The 12,447-nt window shown below is 39.4% G+C and overlaps 2 protein-coding genes across 2 annotated transcripts; both read right to left on the bottom strand.

Moving 5' to 3' along the window:
- Nucleotides 1-4: 4 nt before the first annotated feature.
- Nucleotides 5-7,324, bottom strand: LOC128633009 (uncharacterized). Its single transcript, XM_053681476.1, has 21 exons — nt 7,065-7,324; nt 6,831-6,986; nt 6,561-6,745; nt 6,279-6,461; nt 6,112-6,200; nt 5,853-6,022; nt 5,607-5,760; nt 5,408-5,487; nt 5,119-5,299; nt 4,242-4,397; nt 4,029-4,162; nt 3,780-3,938; nt 2,915-3,098; nt 2,617-2,828; nt 2,312-2,500; nt 2,070-2,212; nt 1,751-1,916; nt 1,451-1,534; nt 826-963; nt 445-561; nt 5-276 (listed from the first exon to the last, which is right to left on the bottom strand). The coding sequence occupies exons 1-21, from the start codon at nt 7,269-7,271 to the stop codon at nt 52-54; spliced, it is 3,312 nt and encodes a 1,103-aa protein (XP_053537451.1). The 5' UTR covers nt 7,272-7,324; the 3' UTR covers nt 5-51.
- Nucleotides 7,325-7,452: 128 nt separating this feature from the next.
- LOC128633088 (apolipophorins) lies at nt 7,453-10,350 on the bottom strand. Its single transcript, XM_053681796.1, has 7 exons — nt 10,227-10,350; nt 9,623-9,726; nt 9,313-9,478; nt 9,042-9,227; nt 8,810-8,956; nt 7,974-8,118; nt 7,453-7,844 (listed from the first exon to the last, which is right to left on the bottom strand). The coding sequence occupies exons 1-7, from the start codon at nt 10,320-10,322 to the stop codon at nt 7,663-7,665; spliced, it is 1,026 nt and encodes a 341-aa protein (XP_053537771.1). The 5' UTR covers nt 10,323-10,350; the 3' UTR covers nt 7,453-7,662.
- Between the last annotated feature and the right edge of the window lie 2,097 nt (nt 10,351-12,447).

The following is a 12,447-nucleotide window of genomic DNA, read 5'->3' as shown; positions in this document are numbered from 1 at the left end:
AATATGTTGTTAAAAAGGAAATCAATGTGTCAAGGCGAAATCTACAATAAATTACCTGTCTGAAGAAGAGTTTGCATTGAGATGAAGGTGGAGGTCTGCTATGACAGGTGGAAATAACGTTTGCTGAAAGCTGAGGTTGAAGTTGACTGTGTGAATGCTCTTTTGTATAGCATTAGCTAGAGAAACATCTAGCATACCATTTATCTTGCCACCAGACCATAGATATACAGAACTGCTGATCTTTCCAGAAGGAGTCTTCTCTAGTGTAAAATATGCCTGAAAACAAATTCTCATTAACATAACCATTAGCATTTTATTGTGTCATTAGGACACTGAAATGCACCACATATTCACCTATGCATGAAACTTTATATACTGATCTCATTAGATATGATATAAAATGACACTGTTAGCATTTTCAGCTAGTAAAGTGGAGGTTTTTACATCATAGTCCTTATCATCGATGACCACATTTCCTTTTGCGATGTATTTAAATTCTTTACGCATCCTGTAATTCCTCATCACCTCACAATCAAAAGTTACCATGGAGGGAATTTTTATCTGTAATGGAAATAGCAGACATCAGCTAGATGAGTCTATGATTGGGCAGCCATTTTTGTTCCACCAATATTACATAAAGGTCTTGCCTGATACGTATTTAAAGTAAACTAAGGCTTTAATCTGTAAAGTCTAAAATCAATGTTAGAGATAACAGTTCCTTTGCGCTAAAACACTAATAGCTAACAAAAAAAAATGTTAACTAGTTATAATAAATATTAGCTCAAAGGACCATAATAAAGAAGAAGATACAACATATTGTTTTACCTGTAGTAACTGAGTGAGGTTGACTTTGATTGCAACAGCTTGCTGAGAAGAACCTTCACCATAAAGTTGGACCTGACCGAGAACTAGCACTTTCTCCTTTTTAGCGATTAGCATCCTCCCTTGCAGCACATGCATGGTCTAAAAAGCAACATTAGATGATATTCAAACAATTTCATAAGTAACACAGTTACAGCAAAAATATACATTGAGTTTAGGCAATTCTATGTAATACTTCTAATACTTCTAGGAACTCTAGGAAAGAACTAACCTGCTTTGTTTATGTTCTTAAATGTAAAATATATTATAATACGTTTTGATGTTATAAATTGATGTTATAATCAAATAATTAACTTTGAGATCACAAAACCCCATCATTGATTATTTTCCTATACACCTCAGAGCATTTCGTCTCCTACTTAATTCAAGGGTCTATTTCAAGATACTGGCAAATCAATTTGAAGATTGAAATTAATAAAATATTTACAAATTACACAAATAGACACACTTATATTTGTTCATATTAGACAAATTTGTCTAAATTAATGTTTTCACTTGCTAGAATGTCATTATTTTATGGTGCATAAAGTGCAAAAGATATGGAATGATATTTAGTTCTTTGGCTTACCTGGTTTTTGTGGATACTAATGCAAATCTCCAAGTCTTGTGGGACATTTTCCAAGTTAAAGGAATTAATCAGGGAGGAACACACCTAAGACCAAGCACAATGTCTTGAAGGACCAACCCAAAGATTTTGAGCCAATACCGCTAAAGACTTGTATGGTTACTACAAAATGATCTTATAATAATCTGAATAATGCTTATTAAGATACAGCAGGTATTGTCTTAAGAGAAAATATTCCTGCATAAACATCATTTGGAAAAAGAAAAACCCACAAATCTGAAATAATGGATAGCTAGAACATACATATGGTTGAAATTGCTGGGGTTGGAATCCAAAAGTCAGCACATGAATAGCTTTTCTGTTGTCACTGAGCAGCAGCTTTGACTCAAGAATGTAGATTCCCTTATACAGATCAATAGTGAAAGTCTTCTGGAGGTGTAGACTTTGTGGGATGAACTTAAATGGCTGCCTGTAGAAAGAAATACAGACAAAAAAAAATCACAGTCTGAATCTAAATTTAAGCAGTAACATCACCATCATTGTTTCTGTTATTGCTTTAATAGTACCATCTCATCATCAGAAATAAATAATCAATCCATAAAACCACAAAAAACAAGAATACCTGAAGTGCAGAACCCATCGTTTTTGATACAAGTTCATGTCCTTCCTCATCTCCTCCACTCTACCGCCAATATCCAGCTCAAGATAAGAATAGTTTAGGTCTGACAGAGTCATAGTCATCATCAAGAATTTCTTCTTCAGCTTCTGAAATAAGAATTATCATATGTAGAAGTCATTACTCAAAAAGGGTGTAGTGCCTCAGTTAGAATGGTCCCTTTTTTGTGGTTTGAATAGGTCCTGTACCTTATCTACAATGTTGAGGCTTGCGGAGATGTTGAACTTCTGCTTGCCATAGCCGGTGCTCAAATCCAGAGTCTTCAGCTCTTTTCCATTCCCCAGTGAAATGTCGCCACTCAAGGTTGGCATCCAAGCTGTGCTGATGGAACATGAGGCGTTAACTCTACGTTTCCCTGCTATGACGTAGCCACCAACCTGGAGCAAAGCAAACACATATAAGTGAATCTGTCCTGGGATTATCTGTATTCCTAACAATCTGTGAATAATAAGATGCAGAATATTGTAATACATCATAAGATGATGATGGTTACCTTTAGATAGGTGACTGTTGGTGTGAATAAGTATAAGTGTCCCTCTCTGTCTCTGCCCCTTTCCCTGTAGAGGCCATCCAGCATCAAGTTATGAATGGTAACCAATTTCCGGCTTGTAATTTCAGAAGTGAATTGGGTTGTGCCATGCTGGAGTTGAGATAACTTATGAGCCATGCAGACATACAGCCAAGGTGTGTCCATGTTTAGGGACCCTGCAGTTAGAAGAAGTAAAGAAGAAAAGCTTGATATATGCATACCATGAATGTAGAACTCTTGAAAGTCTATAATGGACCAGTACCTTCCCATTTCTGTAATGAAACTTTTGCAGACATATCTTTCCAATGAAGCCCAGCCACTAGGGGAATCTGGTCATTATAATTGACCTTCAGATGGGTGCTCATCTCAGACTGCCTTCTTTTCTGGTGGGAGTACAGGAACTGAGTCCTGCAATTCAGTCCTTTGTCTGGGATTCGTAAGCTGAACTGAAATATGAAGATTTCAACTTAGCCATCTTTCTCAGCCAGGGAATACTACTTCTAAATAAAGAAATCACATTAATATGGGGGGCATGGTGGCATAGTGGTTAGCATGTTTGCCTCGCACCAACAGGGTTGGGTGTTTGAATCCCACCTCCGTCCTGTATGCACGGAGCTTGAATTTTCTCCCTGTGCACTGGGGGTTTCTTCCAGGAACTCAGGTTTCCTCCCCCAATCCAAAGACATGTGTTGTAGGCTGATTGGCATTTCCAAATTGTTCGTAGTGTGAATGGGTGTGTGACTGTTTGCGCAAATGTGCCGTGCAATGGGTTGGCACCCCATCCAGGGCGTCCGCCCAAGTCCCAGACCCCCCGTGTGCAAAGATAGATGGTATGGAAAATAGATGAATGGATGGTCAGGGTTGTAGTGGATCCAGAGCCGATCCCAGGTACACTGGAATAGGCTTACACACTCATTCAAAGCCAGGGGCAATTCAGCAAAGCCATTTTCACCTACTGGCATGGCCTTTGAAAGGTGGTAGGAAAACACAAAGCCTGGAGGAAACCCAAGCGGACACTAGGAGAACAGGTACAGAAACTCCACACAGACATCCTGAGTGCAGGATTGAACGATTGACCTTGGAGCTGTACAGTACAACAAAATATACCAGCTATGAATAGGCTTCACCTCCAGAGCATAACTGGTGAGACTCTGTCCAGACTGGTTCCTGAAGGACTGACTCAAGAGGACTCTTTGTTTGTTGCTACCTTGGTTCCAGTGGTTGCCATAGCTCAGGTCAAGGGAAGACTGAATTTTAATGGGGCTCCTTTCATGTTGGATCTGAATCTGTAATTCAGAACAACACAGTAACAATATGACCATTCATATTCAGCTTGTGATATAACCTTATATAGATATATAAAGGAATACTGTTACCCTGTGGTTGATGAATGTGATGTGGGAACACTGGAGCTCATGCTCTACTGTTGTGCCGTAGTGCATCTCAACTGGCTTGACCTCATGTCTCAGGTTCTGGGACATGTGGCACTCTTGCATATTTTCTGAGTCCTCTACAGAAAACATAAAATCAGTTGATCAGCTTCTCTCTACTTGTTTTAAGGAGCAATGTTTAAAGATTAGATCTCTAACCTTGTACCCCATATCTGATCCTCAAGCCAGAGGCCCACTCAATCCCCCTGTGTTCAAGTAGTCCAAAGATCCTAGTGCTAAGTAAGTAAGGCAAAAGGAGCCCTGCATCCACTGAATACTGCCTCTTGCCGTCATCCTGCCTCCGCTCCACCTGCACTGTGGATAAAGTCAGATAGAACTTTTGATCCAATATATGTTTTGCTTAAGAATGTATAGGAATCACAGCTTTTCCTTCATAGAACTTAATGGCTTAGTTACCATTACTCTTACTTCAAAGGTTCCTTAGATCTTTAAGGGTTCTAGCTGTCACAGCAACTCTGAATGCTACCCCTCCCTAGCAAGGTTCACTGTCTCCTGAGTACTAATTTAGTTCTTTCATTTGTTGTATGTCATGGGTCATGTGTATATAAACTCATGCATTCTTCGGTGTCATTACAAAGTCTAGCAAATGATGAGTGTTGAGTAAGTCCTGAGTGCTATTCATCCTAACTGCCTTATTGTTCCTACGACTTTTGCTATTGCCTTCAATTTTGCCTTCAAAAAAGTCTTTGGACTGCCCTTGTGCCTGTATTTGCTATTGCTCATCATCATACCAATGACTGCCTGGATGACTTCACTGATTTGTCAGAAAATCCTATCAAAAAACCTCAAGAAAGTGGATTTTATCTCTCTCTTTGAGTCTTTAACGGTACACTAGCTTAGGTTTTTTTCTGTCTCTCTGTAGGGTACTACATAGAGCCTATAAGGGGTTTCCTTGGAGTCCCATACCAAACTATCCATTATGATGCTAGCTGGAACCTTGTTTTCTAAGAGTATACTCATGTGTATGTGTATTTAACACGATACATGTAATTGTGGCCAAAAATAAAGGTCTTGCCTGAAAAGGAAGCATCCTTAATGAAGACATTTCTCAACTTAGCAGAGACATTGATCTTCCTGTTGAGCCCATGTGTGACATTAACAGAGAGTATGACTGGATGCCCATCTGCTGCACACTTGGCCTCCAGCTGGTATTGTGTTCTTTTTTCTGATGGAAGACTCAGAGTCTTTATCAGTCCCTAAAGTACAGGAGGAATAGATGGTACATATACAATATATTACATATAAAACTTTTCCTCTAATGAAATGCTGTACATTGTTCAGCTTTGAACATGTAATTTTATTACTTTTAGGTAATAATGGTACTTGTCATCTATTAGTATTTCAGCTCTTCCTGACCTCTGACCATTCAGTTCATCAAACTGCCCTGTGGACAATAATACAAGATGAGAAATGCCGGCATTCTGGTAGAGCCACAGGGCATAAGAATCTATGCTGATAATACAGACAACTATACTCAAAATGGTCTTTAACCATATGGGTAACCTTGAATGAGAATGGTTTTCAGAGGGTGAACAATTTTCAGAATTAGCTTCTGAGGACTGAGACTGAAATCCAAAGATATATCTCGGGGGATAGTGGATTGTGGAGTTCCAAGGAAGAGGAGGATGTTGGCTTCACGTGGGATCCAGGAGTTTTGCTGGAAAATAAAAAACAAAAGCAATTACAAGAAAACAATAGAGGAAGTATTTAATTGGATCTACAGCTATAAAGATACACTGAAAAACCTACCTGAGGAACAAAGGCATAAGCTGCTTCTAAAAGGTACTTTTGAAGGACTCTGTCTAGTTTTTGGAGCCTCAAACTAAAGATAATTGGGCCAGGAGGTGGAAAACTTTTTCCCAACAGCTGCACGGGGTAGGTGGCATCAGTGCATAACTGCCATCCAAGCATCTTTGACCCTTGACCAAAAGAAACTACTGATTTAATGCATTTCGTTTTAGGAAAAGGTAATCTATTGTAACTGATTTTGTGAAATTATGACGAGTACATGTTTTGGGAGAGCAGGTAGTCTTCTCTTTGAGGTTCCTTGGTGTGAGCTCCTCTCTACTTTCTCCACTGATGCGATACATTCTGAAACTGATTCAGGAAAGGCATTAGTGGTCTACTACAGATTAGCCAACATTTTTTAGATTCTTCTGATAGAACATTTCAGACCTAAAGGACAAAATATCCATAACATCATCAGGTGTGTTGAGAACCATCTTCAGACTTTGTCCATTGTGCACATGTATGCCTCCGTCCAAGCTGGTGGATGTTCTGACTTGGGTGACCCACTCCATTCCAACTCGACCAAAAGCTCCATCTACTCCCATTCTTGCTGAGATGCCAACAAATGTCCTGGTTAAAAGGACAACCACAAAAAGAGGGATACACTTGTAATCCCAACTAAGACAACTTTGGAAATACATCTAGAAACTAGAAAGACAGCATGCTTACTTTGGTTTAACATAACCAGCCAAGGAGAACTGAGACCAGTCCTTAAAGTTAGCACTACCCTTCACCCAGAGGGAGTAGAAAGAGGACATGTTGATGTTCAGCTTGATTGGCAACCCTGAAAGTGATGGTAAGACCAGTTCTTCTGCTACCACAATTGCCCTGTGGTTTACCTTAATCTCCTGACCCTAAAATGTAGAAAATACTCATCAAATTAAATTATATAAACTTGTTGAAATTAAATTATATGAGCGTGAACAGGTATTTTCTTACCTTCAGAAGCTCCACAGTGAAGCCAGCTACATTAAGTGATAGCTCTCTCAATCTGCCAAGCAGTTCATCGCAGGTCATGAATGTGAGGTCACTACCAAACATCTTCACATTAATCCAGCATTGAAACTCATTGTGTATTTTCCTTTTTCCTGTGAACTTAAAACAAAAACCTAGTCATTCCTGATGTGTGACTAAAAAAATATATCAACAAATCACCACAAACTGATCCCTCACCTTAGCTTTGAGAGGACTCAAGATGTCGGACTTGCAGTTTTCATTCTGATTTGCACTTTCTTGTTGGCTAGACCACCTGCCCTCATTTCTTTTCTGCTTTTTCCCCCCAGGTGATGTAGATGATCCTGTTTGATCTGTAGGACTTTTATTTGTAGAAGCATGCTGACCTTCAAACATACTCCAGAGAAAAGGTTCTGCATTTTCCATCCTGAAAGAAACCTGACCACAACATATGAGTTACACAATGGTATAATGGTACAATGACGCAGTAAATTATTTAAATGTATATATATATATATATATATATATATATATATATATATATATATATATATATATATATATATATATATATATATATATATATATTATTCTGCTACCTCTAAAATATTAAATGATCTGCCCAACAAGTAAGCTGTCAGATTGGTCATTGCCGAACGTGGCAGAAAGGACACTGGGGAGAAAACCAGGGCTCCTTCAATATTGAGGATGTCCGCTCCTTTCAAACACATAAGGGAGTACAAGGACAAAAAAAGACTAATGGCACAACACAATACATGATAATTTACCTCCAAAAACTATACCCACATACTGTAGTCTACAGAGAGGACCATAATATACCAGTATCCATTGTAAAGTCCATGTGTGACGAATATTTCCATGGTTCAGCCTCAAAGTCTTTACTGATAATGTCATGTGGCAATGACTCCATTAAGTCTCTCTTCAGAGGGTCTTCTGTTTTTTGGATGTTGAAGAGATGGCTCCAGACAAAAGAGCCCACTAAAACGGAAAACCCAAACGTATGCATCTTAATTTATTTCATGTTAAACAAGATTAAATAATTTAAAAAAGAGACAATAAATAAAAGGAACCTTTATTTGCCACAAATATTTGTTTTAGCTATCATACCTTGGGTAGATGTCTCATTTCTTAAGGTGTCTTTTACAATCCTGAACACCTCCTGGTCAGGACAGTACATGAGCTGCTGATATGCAGCAATCCTAATTTCCACATCCTCTTGAGGCTGCTGGTATGCCCAAGCAAGAACTCCTTTCTAAAGAGAGACAAACAAAGTTGTTGAATTCAACAGGTCGTCTGAACAGCTATGCCAAAACACAGGCTGAGCTGATCAAGCTGGTAGACCATCTTGGCTAGCTGGCATGTGCTGGTAAATGGAAACAGTTCCATTGTATCAGATTGTCTGACTGTCATTGACAGTCAAATTCTCTTAAGCATGTTTTAATCAATTTCAACTTAGCCATCTTCAAGTAACAACTGAAAATAACTTACTGGAAACTGGAAAATAACTTACTTTCTGACCAAAATGGTGTACCAGATTAACCAACTTGGCTTTTCAACAGATTTTTGGGAACTCATGAGTTTGAATCCAGACAATGCCACAACCATCCATTGATGGCAGTCCAAGAGAGCAGAATTGGCCATGCTCTCTGGGTGGGTGGGATGTCATTACTCTTTCTCCCCTGCCAATCAATGTAACGCTGACCAGTGTACGTAGAAGAGGGCACTTAGCATTTTCCTCCTAGTGTGTTTAGCTGCAATGTGACGCAGCATGAAAAAAAAGTTGTGGTGGCTTCATATGTTGAGGAAACAAATCCTAGCCTTTCCACTCCCTGGTTGGTAGTTTGGGGTTGGGAATTGGCAAAATGACCAACCTGGGAGAAAGTTGCTAGGCAAAACCAAAAAAAGCTAGGCCTGTTCAAAACAAGGTCTATAGAGATACATACCTTTCTATGGCAGGGAATGTGTCTGAAGGCTTGTACAGCAGCTAATCGAAGCTGTACAGGTGCCGAGTGGTTGTGAATACAAATTTTCAATTGAGGAATGAATTCAGGCAGACCGATGTTCTCCACTGCTTTCAAAACATGAAGCAGCTGCAGAAGAAAGTTGAACACTGGCATCAGTTAATTCCATATGTCATTTTTCTCACAGCATACAGCAGCATTCTTATGACTGTACCTCTGTAATTGGTAAGGGTTCTTGCCATCCACAGCTCTGTCCTAGATCCTCCTTCAGAACCCGCAAAAGCTGTTGGACCTCAGGGATCTGACTACATGGAGTACGTTCCTTCCGGCAGAGGCGGTGGACAAGTGAAGAAATAGCGAGTATAGTCTTCGGACGAATCGGAGGAAATGTCAACAGAGACTGAGGAAGGAATTGGAAAACAATGCTAAATTAAGTAATCTTTGACAGCAATGCAATATCCTCTTTTAGCAGTGCAAAAACTCACACTGATATGGCTGATCAGTGATGGTGTGGGATGGGAAGCAAATGTGACGGTACTAAGGAAGGAGATTATATGATCCTGACCAATCTCCTTGTTGAGGATGAGGTTTGTTGTGAACTGGATGCATTCTTCAGAGCCACACGCTGGTAGTGCCTCTAGCAAAGGCTGCCTATAATGACAAAAAGAAAACCAGCAAAAGCTGATTGTCAACATTTTTGTAACACTCAGTGATGAGTTTCAAATATTGAATTTCTTTTAATCAGCTGACAGATTAATAAATGCTTCATAATAAGAACTTGGTGGAAAAACTGACCAGTCATCAAGGCATTTAAAGGAGACCTCTTGCCAGACATCATTCAGCTGCTGGAGTGTCAAAGTTCTCAACTGGAGGGCCAGACTCAGAAAAAGATCTGATTGCTGAGGCACAAAAAGGAAAAGTAAAATCTGAAAACATTAAGGTTACTTTTGTCCCCTTAAATCCAATCAGAGTGAAATTTTGGCTTTTTGTCTGTTTGCTATTTGGTCCATGACATCCAGCACATATTTTCTTTTCATTCTTCATACTAAATATCCAGAATACATGACATTTCTGCAGCAGCACTACAGCTCTGTCCTTTGGCTTGGTTACCAAAAAAACCCCTGCAAACCCAAAGTATATGTGGCACATTTGGTTCACTTCCTGCAGTTGGGTTGATTCAGTCAAACTGCTGTCTCACTGCAATCAAATACTTGAAAGCAGACCTAGACCACTACGGTTATTTTGGTCTGCATCTGAGCGAGATTGCTGTGTTCTGCCACAAAAACATGCACAGAGCAGGAAAACCCAATTCAAATGGACTTAATGCTGAAAATGTGAAAGCACCCTTAGACACCATGTAAGAGTAAGTTAAATGCTGAGGAATAAACTGGGACCTGACCTGTTGCTGGTCTGCTGAATGAGCGCAAAGCCTCCTCACTGTGCTTGAGACTTCCTGAACTGAGCGTGCTCTTTGGATTGGGTTCACAGCTTCCATGTCAAATTCCAAATCAGTCAAATATCCATCGTCATACAGCCCTGATAGTAAATGGAAAATGTTCAGGAGTTGTCAGTAGTATGACAGATTGCTGTCATATTAATATTTTTGATATACTTCTCACTCTACCTGAATCTACTTGTATCCCATCCAGGGTTCTCAAAAGAGTCAAGGTTGAGACCGTGCTGGTCTGGGCAATATCTATTGACCCTGACAAGGGTACAAGTACCACCGTCTCGGTGCAGTTCACCTTGTCCATCATGGTTGTGCCATAGAGCTGGCTACATTTGAGGCTGGCATTCACTGTCTGATAATAAAGCAATCATTATCATTTTCGAGGCCAGATTCTGACTGTTATGAGTGCTTGGCATACAATATTAAGATATTTAACACATCACTGAAAGGGCCTACCCTGTCTTCTTTTAGAGGTACAGATTTCCACCAAAAATCATTCACTCTGTCTTGGAGGCATTGTTGCAGATGCCGTGTCTTCACTAGCGAAGTGCCCTTCAGCTCATATGAACTGATACACATCCCATATATATCAGTCTGTGAAGACGAGTCAGTTAATCAATTTTACGTAGTTTATAAACAAGAAATACGTTTATGTTCAGACTAGACTATAACTGGCTAGAGCTTACATTGTACTGGTGCAAATGGCTGCAGATGATCTAAAACCAATTTATGAATACACTATAACGAAGTAAAGCTTCAAAATCCTGCTTTATTATTATTATTTTATTTTATTTTATTTTTTTTAAATATGAGCACTTGTTGAGAAGGTCCTCACCTCTTTCACAATCTCTCTGACCCGTCCGGAGTGGGAGGTCTGGAGCATGCTCAGTATGGCTCTCTTGATGTTGAGAGCCCACACCTGCTCGGTTCCCTGTGGGCACAAGGCTGTAACCTTTCCCCCCTGAAGAAGGAACCGCAGGGGCTTCTTCTCCAGCGCCTCTCTACCAAAACCAAAACACCAGATGGACCGTTAGCATCCCGTTCTGGAACGAAATGACTGCGGCGAAACTGAGAAGCTATTTGGAGGATACACAAACCGATCCAGAGTTGTATATTGACAATAAGGACTTCATATGGTAGTGCAGTCGCAACCTAAACCACTGTGTCAACAGTAAAAATGAGAAACAGCTGCATGAAGAAGTGTTGTAGTATCAGGCAAGAAAGAAAACAAATGAGTTACATAAATACGTTGCACTCGGGTTTAAGAATAACATAGAACAGAAAAAACATAATAAATAAAGACACTGAGTCTGATTTACCTTATGTTTTTCAAGCGTAGCACAGAGTTTTCCTTCTTTGGTGAGCTTTGCTTAATTTGTGGATTCCTCAGCTACAGATAGGACAACAACAAAAAAGGCATTTAATTTCACACTAATCTCTAGTGAATCGACTAAGCTAAAGAGCTTGATTCTGATTGGTTCATTACTTTTCTATAACAGTTGCTGGGACAGCAGTTCCAGATCAGCTGTAAGTCAAATCACAGGTTTATATCAACACACTCATTCAATTGCGTTATCGTTTGCATAGTAACAACGTATACAAGGACTTGTACGCTAGATACTTCATATAAACAGATTAAAAATGTGCATAGTTGTTGACTTTGCGTTTGATTATCATTTCTGGAAGGAGTCTCCTTTCTCAGCACTTTGTAACAGTCAAAAAAAAAAAGAAAAAAACTGTTTTTTCTTATTTTTAGGTTTTCTAAAACAGGAAAGTCTTCAGGATGTTGCACTTATTTTTTGTTGACTGTTTATACATAGCCGCTATAACGTAAGCGATAACGAGAACGCACTTGTTTCGTGGATATTCCACACAACATTACATATAACTATAAACTTCTGGGCGGTAACAGTAACACACGCCCATGTGTTTTTATTCCGTATTAATTCCATTTTAAATCGAACATTTATGCAGAATCTAGGACTAGGAAAATGCATTTCAGAATTGTTATTGATATCAGATCATACAGTGTGACTCATACTAGTCTTACAGTAAGTACAGTATATATCCATCCATCCATCCATTTTCCATACCGCTTATCCTACACAGGGTCTCGGAGGAGCCTGGAGTCTATCCCAGGGAACTATCTAAAGACTTGTCAATAGAAGAA

This window comes from Ictalurus punctatus, chromosome 7 (assembly GCF_001660625.3).
Source record: "Ictalurus punctatus breed USDA103 chromosome 7, Coco_2.0, whole genome shotgun sequence".
Taxonomy (NCBI): Eukaryota; Metazoa; Chordata; class Actinopteri; order Siluriformes; family Ictaluridae; genus Ictalurus; species Ictalurus punctatus.
This window is presented reverse-complemented; position numbering and strand designations above follow the sequence as displayed.